This window comes from Vicia villosa, linkage group LG3 (assembly GCF_029867415.1).
Source record: "Vicia villosa cultivar HV-30 ecotype Madison, WI linkage group LG3, Vvil1.0, whole genome shotgun sequence".
Classification (NCBI taxonomy): domain Eukaryota; kingdom Viridiplantae; phylum Streptophyta; class Magnoliopsida; order Fabales; family Fabaceae; genus Vicia; species Vicia villosa.
The window spans coordinates 38,975,156-38,991,150 of NC_081182.1; the positions used below are offsets into that span (position 1 = coordinate 38,975,156).

The 15,995-nt window shown below is 33.2% G+C and overlaps 1 protein-coding gene across 1 annotated transcript; it reads left to right on the top strand.

Annotated features, from left to right (window-relative positions):
• Window positions 1–8,309: 8,309 nt before the first annotated feature.
• LOC131655462 (probable indole-3-pyruvate monooxygenase YUCCA10) lies at window positions 8,310–9,647 on the top strand. Its single transcript, XM_058925329.1, has 3 exons — window positions 8,310–8,921; window positions 9,024–9,383; window positions 9,471–9,647. The coding sequence occupies exons 1-3, from the start codon at window positions 8,310–8,312 to the stop codon at window positions 9,645–9,647; spliced, it is 1,149 nt and encodes a 382-aa protein (XP_058781312.1).
• Window positions 9,648–15,995: the final 6,348 nt, after the last annotated feature.

Sequence of the window (15,995 nt, forward strand, 5' to 3'; positions counted from 1 at the left end):
CACCTTTCTAACACATTTGTGAGTCATTCAACATCAAACATGTTCATCATTCATCCAATTTCATCAATTTCCTCAAACCATTCTAAAACTTCCAAAACCCCAAAAATCCCAAAATCTAAAATATTCAATTGCTATGAACAATACACAAAATCAGTTCTATCATATCTAAACTAATAATATAGGCTAAATGGAATGTCACCCCCTACCTTATCAATTTGCCTTTGAATGCTATTCTCTTCTTCCTCTTACTCCTTCACGTTATTGCTCTTCTCCTCTTTTTGCTTCTATTGTCCTCTTTTCTCTTATTTCCTTGTTTTATAAAAATAAAACCCAATTTTAGTAAAGGCCTCACAACTAACACATCCCTTTTACTAAACACGACACTGGTCCAATACCGTTATTTCATAATTTCTCCCAATAATCTAATAAAATGCCAAATAATCCAATTAATTAATTTAAATTTGAATTAAATTAAATAATGGAAAATATGGGGTGTTACAGTAGAGAGTAAAGTATATTAATAGTAGGTTACTTTGATGAAGGCTGAAATTACATTCATCCTTCATTTGAATTTCTTGTAACCGTAATATAAAACTGAAGTACCTAGAGTGCAGAGATGAAAATAAACTATCATGCTTGGGCACTATAGTATTGTTTCTGCTCCTCTCAAATCGAGTGGGATCTGTTGAGACATGTTTGTGTAAATACTTATAGTATCATGTTGAGACATATTATCTTATCATTACCTATTAAAGACATGTTTTTATTAAATACTTATAGTATGTTTGGAATCATATTCCTTGCAGAATGGAGACGAAGAAGCTTGTAATGAAGATATGGAAGAAGCTTGTGATCATGAAGATGTGGAAGAAGCTTGTCGTGAAGATGTGGAAGAAGAACAAGGAGATGATCAAGAAGAAGAATATTATGATGCATGAGTTTAATTAATAGTATAGTTGTGTTTTATATTATCTAGCTCTTAGAACTTTCGTTTTGCATTTGGGATGACTCTCGAGAGAGAGAAATTTGGTTTCGTTTAAGAATGTCATCAAAACTAGCATATCTATATTTTAGCGACCTTATTAGTCGGTAACGTCACTTGATGTAGACTTATTTCTTAATGAATATTTTTTCTTGACGTTCATGTTTAATTTGCTTGTATAATTAGATTTTAATCAATGTCTACAAAAATCTGCGGTCTTGTTGGAATTTTATATTGATCTAAAATGACATTTTCATGCCATGGCACAAGAATAAACTGTGGCAAGATTAATGGTGTAAAACGTACAAAACTTAGCCGCAGTTTTAATTGGTGGTCAGAAACAAACCGTGGCAAGACCTAGGTAACCAAACCGTATACTATACATTAAATAAGAACCGTGGTTTTACAATCTGGCCATAGTTTAGAACTGAGGCGAAAAATAAACCGCGACCTTAATCTAGATACGTAAAAAAAATATAACATTACACCTGGAGATACATCTACGAAACGTGTTGAAGATGAACACATTCCGTAGGTACATCTAGGGAACATGTCTGTGTTGTTTTTTTAGCAGTCTTGTGATTTTGTGTTATTTATGTTATTATTTACAAATAGGTATGGTGAACCCCAATAATATCTCAAGAGAATTAGTTTTTTTAGTCGATGTTTCTCTGAATGTTGAAGGGGTAGCGTAAAGGAGGTAGATGTCAGTGGTGACTTTAATAACAAGCAAGAGTTTGATGATCGTGAAATCATGCTCACTTGAATTCGTAGGAATGCAACTAACCTTGGTTTTGATGTGGTAATAGGATGATTGGATAATGGTACGACAAGAAGAAACACTTTCGCAATAATATTGTGCGAAAGAAGCGAGAAATACCATCCTCCTATAAGGAAGTTTAAAAGAGACGACATGTATAGTGGAAAATGTGAGTATCCATTTAAAATTTGTTGTTATATGTTGGCTAGAAAGAAGTGGAGATTTAGTGTTATTTGTGGAAAATACTTAGTTTAGATGATGATGGTTGTTGATCGGTAAAATAGCAAGTGTATTATTTTGCCTTTGTAGTAATAAAGGGAAAATTCCCCGAATGTCGATCTTAAGGACTGCATATCAGTATAGAGCTTAATACGTGGTTCAATTAAACAAAAACTTAAATTGGGGGGTTTTGTTTGGATATTGGTAATTAGGAATACGTAAAATAAAGCAAAATATAAAAGTGGATTTTTAACAGATATGAGGAACATGCTAGGGTGAGGTGTATAATTGTCCCTATAACAACCTTGAGTACAGATTTCTTCAACAAGTTCAAAATACTAATTACCAGATCTTTAGGTTATTTTCCCCTAATTCCTCAGCAGGAAGCCTTTGAATATTCAATCATAATCCCAATGTCCTTCGAGACTAGTGATAAATTCAAGCATTTGTTTAGTCAAGAATTAACCAGTAACTATAGGGTATCCCTATTCCTAGGCGATATCTACTATAGTCTAATCATACAAAAACCCTAACAACAGCGGTCCAGCTAATTGTTAACCATATATCAATCCTCGTTTGTCCGACAAAGAAAGCTTTATAAACCTTGTACTATTAAATTGCATATGAAAATATTAAATTAAAGAAATCCGAAATCAAAGTAGTTTACAAGATCAAATCAGGGACACCCGCTAGCAATGAGGACTTTAGCTACTCATATTGTTCAAAGAAAACAACATATAAAATAGAGACAATTACAATAATTGAGATGAAAGTTGATCTTGAATCGCTTCCGTTCATGAAAACCTTCTTCTCTCCCAACACTTATTTTCTCCAATCTTCAATCCTGTATTCTTCTCTCCGCCAATAAGTCCCCTAATTCTTCTTCAAAACTCATTTAAATAACACACATTCACTTAAGTCTGTTGGAAATACCAAAAACAATCTCGCAGACCCAGTACTGAACTAATTCATAAAAATACTAAAATCAACGTCGCAGCCGATGACGGATCGTGTCTGGCAACACAGGCACCCGTGTCGGGTCTATGTCTATTTATTTTTCTTTTCTAGTCCCAGGGCGTGCAACACATCTCATGTCAGGTGACACGGCCACCCGTGTTGCACCACTGCATTTCCATCTTTTTAAACTTGTCCCAGGCCTTCCTCCTAACACGGTCCGTGTCAAATGATACGACCACCCGTGTCAGGCCTCTGAAGCATGATTTTTAAATTTCCTCCAAAACTCCGAGTTTTGCATTGATTTGTCCCGAGTTATTCATCTGAGCCTAAAAACAATAAAACACACAACCAACGCATAAAATGAAGGAGAAAGCAATGAAACGCTTGACAAAATAAAGCAAAGATGACTAAATTCAACGGTAATTATACGTGTTAAAATCACTTATCAAACTTCCCCAAACTTAAAGCGTTGTTTGACCTCAAGCGACAATTGCAAGAGCTAATGAAATTCACAGCATACCGGTACTCATACATGAGACTACGTTCATATTGGTCAAGTGGTACTTCGTTCAGTATTTACATGACACCTTCCAATTTTGCGAGAACATTTTAAACCTGAGCTCCCCTTTCAAGACTGAAATCTATAAATCATCTTTAATCCGTGACATCTAACTCATTTTTGAAACATTTCAAGCATTGTACTTCATTTTTAAATATCATCACATTAAAAGAATTAGTTTTTCAAATTTCTAATATGAAGATGAATCGGTGATGCGAGGTTGACAGTGGTACCGACATCAATGGAAAATGTAGTGTTGTCGCCAGTGGGGGTGGCGACTTGCATAGTGAACGAAAACCAAAGTTGCATGCAATAGTCTTGTCAATTTTATTTATATGTTTCTATTGTATCATCTTGGTTATAAATAGGTGCACATTCTTGTTCATTTTCATCATCACCCCACAATATTCATCAGAGCAAATAGTCTGTAACTCCCGCAAACATGTCTCTTCTAACTATGGGTCAAGAACACCGAGGAACAATTTCAAACATTGTCGAATACGTAAGTTTAAGTTTACACAATTCAATTATTTATTTATTTATTTATTAAGTTTAAGTTTAATCAATTCAATAATTTTTTTATAGGATTTCACTAGATTTCAGACCCGTACAAAATCGATAGATGCTCCCGTCCCTTGGATTGTGTCTTATATTGATCGTGCGGGATTCGGTAACGTAATGAATTTAGTACATACTTCAATAGATACTAAATTTATATTATCCTTGTGTGAGCGTTGGAGGCTTGAGACTCATACTTTTCACCTTCCAACGGGTGAATGTACCGTCACGCTAGAGGATATGTACATGTTATTGGGTCTCTCAACAAATGGAAAAGCAGTGTTTGAAAATGTCCAACAGCCCAATGCTCTATGCGAGCAAATGTTAGGTATAGATTTAATTGAGGGTGAGGGCCAAGAAAAAGGTAGGGGCCAAGGTATTAAACTATCGGCCCTTAAAGCACGTTATGACGCAGTTGTGTTGGATCAGTTTTCTAGCGAATAAGATAAAATACGTAAAGCTAGAATGTACATTATGTTATTATTTGGTAAGTTTCTATTTCCCGAAGGCACGGGGAATAGTGTAATTTTTTTTACTTGTCTTTGCTTGAGGACATTGAGGCAATCAAGACATATAGTTGGGGTTCTGCGGTGTTGGCTTACCTCTACAGTTCCTTATGCAAAAATGCAAAAAGTGATAGTTGTACATTTTATGGATGTGCATTCTTGCTACAAGCATGGCGATGGTGGAGAATGCTAGTATTAGCCCCTGAAAACCCGCATGTATACGTCTTCCCTTACGCGTCACGGTAATTTAATGATCTTATTTCATTTAGTGTATTTTTTTCTATTACTAATCGTAACTATATTGATTTCTATTTCTGGATGTGTTTAGGTTTAATGCAACTGGGTTGGATTACTCCAAAACGCCTGTAAGCAAAATAATTTTTTACCGCCAACTCCTGGATCGACTTCGACCCCAAGATGTAATACCACTAAAACTTTTCATTATCTAAATATATTTGTAAAATAAATCATTTTCTATAATTGGTAATTAATTTTTTTGTACGTTGCAGTTTATTTGGAGCCCATACTTGGGATTGAGCCATGTACCCGAGCCAGCAGAGGCGACTGTTTGGATAGCAAAATCACCTATCATATGGTTCACCACTGTGGAGATGCACCAAAGTGACCGCGTGATGCTCCAATTTGACATGCATCAAAATGTCCCCGACGCCCTTGAGTGTTTGGAACCTTGGCATAAAAATTGGAAGACATACGCTAAAGAGTTCCGTAAAATATGGGCTCGTCGTTTCACCACTGTCCTACAATTTCCTATTGCGCTGACCGAAATGAAACCAACGGCTGAATATGTCAACTGGTACAGAACGGTCACAAATCCTGAAACGTTTGTGTCTGACCCTTTCTATTTGGCCGACCCACGAGCACAACAACAGTATTTCCAACAACAACAACCACAAATTTTCCAACAAAAACAACAACAACATAATTTCCAACGACAACAACCACCACCAAATTTCCAACAACAACCTCCACCAAATTTCCAACAAAATCACCAACAACAATATTACCCACAACAACAACCAATAAATTACCAACAACAACAAGAACAATTCCAACAATACCGCCAACAACAAGAATTTCAAACTCAACCACAAACTCAACCCCACCACCTACGCTTCTAAGATCTCAATGTGGCGGGCTCTTCCAGATCACCACCACTTACCCCTGACATAGGCATACAGGAAGAATACCCCCAATACAAATCAATCGACCAACAAACATCATAGTACCCCAACCAACCGTCGAACTTCAACACACCACCACAACCATTGTATTTTAACCAACCCGATTCCACCACCAACTACCAAAGACCAAACTTCGAGGCCGCACTCACCAGGAGAAATTTTGTACCGCCAAGACAAAGCTTTGACGGCGCCACTGGCACCCGTCTTTCCTATAGCGAGAATTCTAGAGGTCAAAGACGGCTGACAGATTTTGTAGACCCGGAATGCATTGAAGGACCGTCGACCCAAACACAAGAGAAACCAAATTTAAGGGGGCGTCGTAGGAATAGGGGAGCACTACCAACTCGTGAACCGTCTACACGAGTTATTAGACATCCTGCGTGCGGATCGTACTAGGGTCTGCGCTAGTTCATTAGAAATTTTATTCTTATGATTAATATATTGTACTTTTTTATTTTAATATAAATTACTTGTTTTTTATTTTAATATAAGTTATTGTTTTATTTATTTATATTATTTTTCTAACGTGGGGATCGTACTAGGGTCTGCGCTAGTTCATTAGAAATTTTATTCTTATGATTAATATATTGTACTTTTTTATTTTAATATAAATTACTTGTTTTTTATTTTAATATAAGTTATTGTTTTATTTATTTATATTATTTTTCTAACTAACATATTAAAGAAAAAAATATAATGCACAAAATAGTAATGAATAATAGGTAAAAACAATTATATAAAGAAATTTGAAAAAAATATATAGGAGGTGTTGTCGCCAGGGGGTTGGCGACAACACTCATTTTCTGAACATCTTCGCCAGGCCCATTGGCGACACCATTGAAAGGTAAGTGTTGTCGCCACCCCCTCTGGCGACAACGTATTTTTTTAGCAAAAAAGTGGCTATTTGTGTAATTAATTTAAAATGTTGGTTATTTTTAAATTTTTTTTAAAAAAATTAGTTATTCAAAAAAAAAATTACAAATATGTATATCATATTTTAATGCAAGTTTACTCGAACAATATCAATTGGTCAGTGTGACTGGAAACTATTTCAGTTATAATATCAACATATATTTCCCATCAATTTAATTTATAAATTGAATAATATGTATAATTTGAAAAGAAAAAAAAGAACATAATTAAGAGTAATGAAAAATATGCAGTCTAAATAATTTTAAAATGTAATTTTGACTGACATGAAAAACGATAAATTACACTAAAATTAATAATAAACATGATATTATTTTTAGAGTATTGTTTTTTTAATACATATATTTTCCATCAATTTAATTTTCGCAGTAACAATAAGTAGTCAATATAATTTGAACATTGCATGAATACTTGTATATTTCATTTAAGTAAAATAGTTAAATTAAAAGAATATTTTGAGTAAACAAATTTTAATTTATAAAATGAATAATATGTATAATTTGAAAAGAAAAAAAAAAAAAGAACATATTTAGGAGTAGTGAAAAATATGCATGAATATTTCTAAATAATTTTAAAATGTAATTTTGACTGACGTATAAAACGATAAATTACACTAAAGTTAATAGTAAAATTGATATTATTTTTAGAGTATTGTATTTTTAATACATATTTCACACAAAACATTTTCAGTATAATTCAATGTTTTAGAATTCTGACCAGCATAAATTTAATCAAATCATTGGATTACTGGATTATTGATCGGATCAATGAGTTATTTGTTGATCCGCATGACTCTGATTTATACAAATTAAAAATAAAAATATTTATAAAATAAATTTTTTAATATAATTTTATGACTATAAATTTTTTTAAAAAAACTATAAAATTATTCATGCAATAAATTGAATAACATTCTTACACAAAATTTTAATTTCCAAACATAACAAGTTTTAAATATTTTTAGAAATCTAAATCTAAAAACTTATAAAATAAAATAATTTTAAAACGTATTAAAAAATATATAAACTCAAATAAGATATATGAATACTTCAAAATATATTCAACTCTAAAAGTTTAAGTTGGGGAGGAGAAGCATTTTTTTGTTTCTTTCAAAAAAAATTTGATTGTTTTTACTCCACCAAAAAATATATCATTTGGATGAATTAAAGATATACATATAAAGATCAATCTTTTAATTTAAGAAATTCACCGTTTCATTAATCTAACTAATGAACCATTCAGTTTCCGGTCTAACCGGTTCAATTCAGATTTGAAAACTCTGGAATCATTGAATATGTTCAATATGATTTTACCATGTATAGAAATGTAGATGAATGAACATTGTAATCTTATCACATTAATTACCATTTTAAAGATGTAGAATACACTGCATTGAGAGAGAGAAAAACATGAATATACACGTTTTTCATATAGAAAGTTTTGAAAAGAAAAAACATATAGTAATTATCTGAATACACGGTCAAACCAAAATATTATGAACAAATTTTTTATTTTTACATTCATGTACCGATACATCAAAACATGTTCTTATCCTTCCATACGTACTTATAAATTCTACAAGTCTAGTTGAATAAAAACATTGCAGATACTTAGGTCCTAGATTACTAACAACAATATGCAAGAATTCACTGTTGTAATTGTTGGTGGTGGTCCTTCTGGCCTAGCAATTTCAGCTTTACTAAGCCAAAACTCTATTTCTCACGTCATACTTGAAAAAGAGGAATGTAATGCTTCTCTTTGGAGAAAAAATGCTTATGATCGTTTAAACCTCCATTTAGCTAGTGAGTTTTGCTCTTTACCCCTCATGCCACATCCATCCTCTAGCCCAACATACCTAACCAAAGACCAATTTCTTCAATACATAGATAAATATGTCGATCATTTTGACATAAGACCTCGTTATTATCGTGTCGTTGAGTCTGCTAAGTATGATGAAGTTAGAAACAAATGGGTTATTGAAGCAAAAAACACCATCGAAGGTACATTAGAAGTTTACGGGGCAAAGTTTCTTGTGATTGCCTCTGGTGAAAATAGTGAAGGTTTTATTCCTAATGTCTCTGGATTAGGACAATTTGAAGGAGAGGTGGTACACTCTAAGAACTACAAATCTGGTTCAAAATATAAATCAAAAGATGTTTTGGTTGTTGGGTGTGGTAACTCAGGAATGGAGATTGCATATGATCTCCATAACTGGGGTGCTAACACTTCCATTGTTATTCGAAATCCGGTAGAGATATTTCTTTATTTACTTTTTTCACGCAACTTAGGTCCAATAATAGTTTAACGTATGTTGTCATAATATTAATAGTTTAATGAATTTTTTGTGTAGCTTCATGTCTTCACGAGAAATATGATTCGTTTAGGGATGCGCTTGGTGCAATATGTTCCTATTTATATAGTGGATACAATCATTACACTTCAAGCGAAATTCAAATATGGCGATCTGTCCAAATATGGGATTTATCGTCCTAAAGAAGGACCTTTGTATCTAAAAAACACTACTGGAAAATCTGCCGTTATTGATGTTGGAACCATTGAAAAAATTAAGGAAGGAGCTATAAAGGTTGTTCCTGCAGGTATAAAGAAAATTATGAAGAAGAATGTTATATTTGAAAACAATGTGGAGAAAGAGTTTGATGCGATTATTTTTGCTACCGGTTATAAAAGTGTAGCTAATGAATGGCTAAAGGTACAATTTTGTTTTTTCTTTTTTGAATTTTATTCTTTATTTTCTCAAACTTTTTGTATTTATAAACTACTTGATTTTTTTTTTAAGGATTATAAATATGCTCTTAATGAAAAAGGGTTTCCTAAAAATCCTTTCCCAAAACATTGGAAGGGAGATCATGGATTGTATTGTGCTGGACTTGCAAGAAAAGGTTTGTTTGGAGTCAGAAAGGATGCTGAAGCAATTGCTGAAGACATAAACCAAACTTTTAAGTTGAAAAATTAAGTAGTATTATTCATTGAATAAATCTTTTATGCCATTTAGTTTCTACATCAATTAATGAAATCTAGATTGAGAATTGAATAACGAGTTGTGTTATTATCTAGTTATAATAAGTTCTTATAATCTATATTCTATATTTATATATTTAATGAATCTCTTCTAGAATACTATCATTCAATAAATTGTATGTTCCATTTCTTTCATATATATATATATATATATATATATATATATATATATATATATATATATATATATATATATATATATATATATATATATATATATATATATATATATCATTATTCTCTTGTTAATAAAATTTAACCCTTTAGTTGTAAAGAAGAATTAAAAACTTCAAAACAAACACAATTGAAATGTGATATGTGTTAGTTTAAATTCTATTTGCATCTTAATATTAAGACTTTCATAACTCTATGAATTTCTATCGAACAATAACAAAACGTACCCAGATCCATGATGTCGATTCTTGTTTGGTTCTTGATTCTTTATTGAATTTTTCTCTCCTCTCTTCCTTTTTATTTTATGTATCTTTGATTATAAAGATACTAATATTTTATTTTATGGGAAAAAATATTCTTATGTATGCGGTATATTCCTTTGATTCCTATTTTCTAAGCAAAAATATCAATAAGCATATTCCCAACAATCATGAAGGAATATGAGAGGGGTTTTAATTTTATTTTTAATTTCAAAATAAAAATTCCATTGGCTAAACTATCATTAAGCCCAAATAATCATCACATTAGGTCACCTTTCATTTAAAGTCAAATCATTATTCACATGAGTCAAATATAATATATTTATTTTATAATCCAATAGTCTTCCACTTGACTCATATGACAACTTTTATGTTTTAATATTATACCATGATTGTGAACCATTCATTGAAAGCATCAAGTCATTATCATTAAAGAACTCAAATGGTTGGATAATGGCGGTCACAAGTTATTAATCAACTTGATTCCTTCCATGTGTCATGGATCAACCCAATTCAAATGACTTTAGGGGATACAATAATGATTATTTTGTGTATCTTTAAAGACATCCTTGCCATGACATATTAACAATAACATATATAACATAATAAGGATAAAAAACTAAGCAGAAAAATAACCTTAATTGAATTCACAAGTGCCAAACAATACGAACATTAAATCATACATGTACTCCTTCTTTTCCTTGTAACTACATAAGAACCTTCTTTGCATCTTTCCTATGATCCATTGAAAGATTACTTTGATATCAGCCCAACATACCAACAAAAAACTAATATTTGGCCAATAGATGTTTAGGAATACATCAAGCTCTTGACCTCTGATGCATAAGGAATATACTTTATTTTTTCATTCCAGTTCATTTTTGGGACATTGATTTTGACTAAACATGTCCCTTTTCTACATAGGAAATATTTATGCTAAGCATTTATCAATTCTGAATTTCTAAGAAATTTTTTTATAGCCTTTAAGCGACAATCTCAATAGTCCTTGTGATCTATTACATGATATTTCAATTCCTTTCATATAGGTGTCATACCCTAATTTTTGACCCCCCTGAGATGTCACATTTCAACTATTCCATCTACTCAAAGCAGATACCCAGAGCAGTCAATTGTTCACCAATTATTCAAACTAGGGTTTCAAGTCCAGAGGTTCAGGCAAGGGATCAATCAAAGATGGAAATGATCCTCAACACCATCATAAGACTCAAGATGTTTCATTCATCCATTAAATGATCCTCAACAGTCCTTGTGATCTATTACATGATATTTCTATTCCTTTAATATAGGTGTCATACCCTAATTTTTGACCCCCCCCCCCCCCCGAGATGTCACATTTCAACTACTCCATCTACTCAAAGCAGATACCTAGAGCAGTCACCTGTTCACCAAGTACTCAAATTAGGGTTTCAAGTCAAGAGGTTCAGGCAAGGGATCAATCAAAGATGGAAATGATCCTTAACACCATCATAAGACTCAATATGTTTCATTCATCCACCTATGATTTCCAATCTCAAGGCATCAAGCCTCAAGTCCATCAAGGTCACCAGATTAGGATTTTTGAGCCTATCAAGGACTGAAATCTGGGCTTTCATTTGGTAAGACTCACAAAGCTTCAAATCATGATCCAAAAAGCCCAAACATCTTCAAATGATTCCTAAATCAATATCTAATGCAAGATGTACTTCAATTCCAGTTGAACAACTTCTAGTTTCATTTGGTCCACAATTAGGGTTTTTGACCTAATTCACCTGGAGAGTTGACTTTTGATTAGGGCATGGCTCCATGGCTCAAAACATGATTCAAGGGTATTCAATTAAACAATATAATCCACTCACATCATTCATTTGAAGAGAAGAAATTGGTTAATTTGAAATCTCCAAGATTACAGTTCATCTGGAAAAAGTCAGTTGTTGGAAATCACCTTTGAGTTTTTGAAATTTTGGTCAACTATGGACTTTTGAGGATCAAACTTATCAACATATGATTATTAAAGTCATTTGATCAAAGAAATTCAAGAAAATCAATCAAATATCAAAAAGTCAACAAAAGTCAAAGTTGGAAATTTCAAAGACTTAGAATTTTTCTAATTGTTTTAGGCATTTTTTGCCCAAACTTAATGGGGAAATAACTTCAATTTTCAATTACAAACTGGGGAAAAATTCCAACATAAAATTTGAAGATTTTGATCCAATAAACCATTTTGTCACATAAATTTCTTCAAAAAATAAACCATTTGAGAGATATGGGCTCCCAAAGTTCATGCAAAAAATACTTGAGTGTTAAAACACTAGTTTTTCTCAAAAATTTTAGCCAATTTTCACCTAGTTCCCAAATGATTTTGGGGAAACGCAAAACAAGTGAATTGAAGTACATCATCTAAGCTATCCAAAAAGTCTTGAACCACCTCTTAATTCAAATTTAGCAAGAAGTTATGTATGATCAAAGTTAGGCATTCAAAATAGGATTTCAAGGCATGACCAACTTTGAATTTTGCCAATTTTGTGCAAGTGCTTCTACTAATTGGTGCATCATAGTCCAAATAATATCAGAAGAGATTGGATGGAATCATTTGAATCATTGCATCAAGATTGCAAGGGATCCAAAAATTCAAGGCCAAGTGATTATGTAATCATTACAAAAGAGAATTTATGGCAAATGGTGATTCATCAAGGGAACCTTATCTAAACCAATTGGGATGCTCCTACACATCATAAATCTGTCCAAATATTAGATGGAATCAATGGCTAGGGCTGGATCAAGAGGAATAAAAAACTCATCATTTCATTTCAAGGATATTTCTCATTTTTCTTCATGCCTAAGCTATTCTCCAAGTGACATCACCAAGCTCATCTCACTCTTCTATGAACTCAAATCATTTGCCTATAAATAGAAAGCTCTCTTTCATTCCAATTCACACCAAAGAAACTTAAATTCCTGTTTTCTTCAAATTCTCTCTGTTGCTCATTTTTTAAAAATTCTTCAAACCAGAACTTATTCATTGAAAGTAAGTGTTCTAACATCTCAAGGGGATTGAGTGGAAGTGATCCAAACCCTCCTTGGAGCTCTGTAGCAGCTGGATCACCATAGTCACTTTCAACTTGGAGCTTAACCAAGTGGAGTCGAGTAGAAGAGTTCAAAGGGTGTGAGGCCAATTGAAGTGCATCAACATCTTCCTTGAGGTGTAAGGAAGCTATCCAGATGCCTACAACACATCTGTAACACTAGACTCATAATCCTCCTTTCTCACTTCAAGTTTGAGCAAGTGGATTCGAGAAGAGCAATTCAAGGTGATTAAAGGTGAAATAGAGATCCATGTAGCATCATTGAGGTACCAGGAAGCTTTTGGAATCATCAAATTATTGATGGGAGTTGTAATACGGTGGGAGAACTGACTTTTTATGTTATTTCGCAAACAATGTTGCGGTGAGCAAGAGTCGCCACCGACTTTTATTTTATCCAATTTAGGAAAGGCATAAAAGAACAGGAAAGACCTTCTTTGAAAAGAGATTGAGTTTGGGGGGTAGGTTATGAAAAGGGAAGGTGTTAGCACCCTTTTCATCCGTAGTTATCTACGGGCTCTTACTTGCTTAGCTCACTTGTTTGTTTGAAATGTTTGAAAAGGTGTCGTGTGTGTTTAGAAAAACAATTTGATTTTGAGAATGTCTAAAAAGACAATGTTAGAAAATGGGGTGTGAAAAGCATTTGATTTGGATTGATTGTGAACAAGCACTTAAGAGTTCCTACCCTAGTTCGTAAGGTCTTTCCTATTCATTAAAGCTTTCCTTGGGCGATAGTACTATCCATACCATTTGAGGGTAGGTAGTCCTATACATTGGATGTGCGGGTCATCGAAGGGTCGTCGAATCTTCATAGAGACTATCCATACCATAAAGAGGGTAGGAAGTCCTATGAGATGTGAATAGTCATAAAGGCAACATGTAGGGATACCTTAGTGTTCAAAGGGACTTATCACCATTAATCGAGGGACAAGATCATTTATACCGAAAGGCGACATCGAAGGGACTATGATCTTTAAATCGGAGGGACATGGTGATTTTAAATCGAAGGCAACATAGGCTAAGGCATCCCTACACTTCGAGGGACGTGACTATTATTTACCGAAAGGCAACTGAGAGGGGAAACCCTAAAGGTGAGTGCGTGCGAAGTGTGTTGTATTCGGTTATTTATCTTGAAGTTAGGTTTGCTAGCGATTGATTAATTATCTTGCCATACAATCCTATTAGCCATGCATCTAAACAGATATAATAGTGCGGAAAGTAAAGGCAGAAAAAATAAATCCTACGCTATTACAAAAAAAAAATCTTGCATCCTATACATCGATTTCTAGAACTTAAATAAATGAATAAATAATAACAAAAAAAACATGCGACATTCATGGAGTTTGAGGTGAGAAGAGAAGATCGTGAAAGTTAGCAAAATCGTTTGAACTTTTGAAGTTGGTTAGAACCCTAATTAACTTAATCTAATTATCTAAATTAAAGTTAAACTTACTAAAAAAATAATTAAATAATTACCTAATTAATTAATTATATAAAATTATTTAGTTAGAAAAAACCTAATAACCAAGATTAATTAAATCCTAAATCTAATTGTTGATCCTAATTACTAATCCTAATTAATTTTATTTTTTGTGATTTTGTTTGGTTAAAAATAATAAAAAAAACATAATTCAAAATAGATTAGTAAAAACTAAAAAAAGAAGAAATAAGAATATGGGCCTGAGGGTTGTAATCTGGAACAGTGGAGTGTAAACAGTAAGCCCAAGGTTGAAAAGTTGAAGCCCAGGGTGTATGATCTGGTGTGGTGGAATTCCAACGTTCTATGGTAGGCGCGTGCGTAAGCCTTCAGATCCATCTTCAATGGAGAATCAATGGCCAGGATCGAGGGTGTATCATGGTCATGCATGAAATGAACGCGCCAGATCTGTGAACAAACCACAACATTCATTTGTTAAAAAAAATAAAGTGTCAAGGGTAGGGTTCGAACCCATGCCCTTGCACTTAAGACAATACGCGCTCGTTACCAACTGGGCCATCTACGAATCGTGAAAATTAAATGCATCGATTTATATATATCACATGTCCGGTCATGAGCTTTATTCTCTGGCGAGATCCATCTTCTCCGACGAGAAGGATTTTTCAAAACCTGCAAAAATCAAACAGAAACGGACGCATACCAACCCAGATCAACTAAAAAACACACCACAAACTCAATGGAATCATTAGTTCGGATTTAAAACGCCTAAAACCATGCAAATGAAACTCCACTTCTTTCAAGCTTCAATAATGGTGGATCTTCATTCCTGCACTAAAACTTAAAAACGAGGAAGATAAATTGACCTAAGCATCACTATAAACAAGAAAATGGGACTGGATATGATATGTAACGTGTAACATGCGAGTTTGAAGATGATAAAAGTCCTTGCCAAACGGTGCAACTCGAGTGGGGCAACCTGGTGCTTTGCAAGCTTCCAAAATAGCTGGGAATTATTCATTGGACCTTCAGGAACGCGAAACAAGGCTTCAGACTCTTTCAGATTGGCCGTAGAGGGAGAGACTTTATGCCCTAGTTTGGAGGAGTTTTTTTGAACGTGTAACCCTAGTATTTCTTGCCCAATTTCTTCCCTTCTCCTTCTGAATTTGATGAGCATATATAATAGAAGAGATTAGGTCAAAATTAATGGAAAGAAATCAATTGAATCAAGCATTTGATGATGATGAAATTTGTTTTGAAAAATAGCATATAAACTTTCCAATTTTGACTCATTCTATTTTTCCAATATTTTTCACATGTTCTCAGCCCTTGGG

What these genes read in the sequence shown, in the direction of transcription:
- LOC131655462 (XM_058925329.1), top strand. Translation starts at nt 8,310, where the DNA reads ATGCAAGAATTCACTGTTGTAATTGTTGGTGGTGGTCCTTCTGGCCTA. An exon ending in CCATTGTTATTCGAAATCCG is followed by an intron (nt 8,922 to 9,023) that starts GTAGAGATATTT and finishes TTTTTTGTGTAG; the next exon opens with CTTCATGTCTTCACGAGAAA. An exon ending in TAGCTAATGAATGGCTAAAG is followed by an intron (nt 9,384 to 9,470) that starts GTACAATTTTGT and finishes TTTTTTTTTAAG; the next exon opens with GATTATAAATATGCTCTTAA.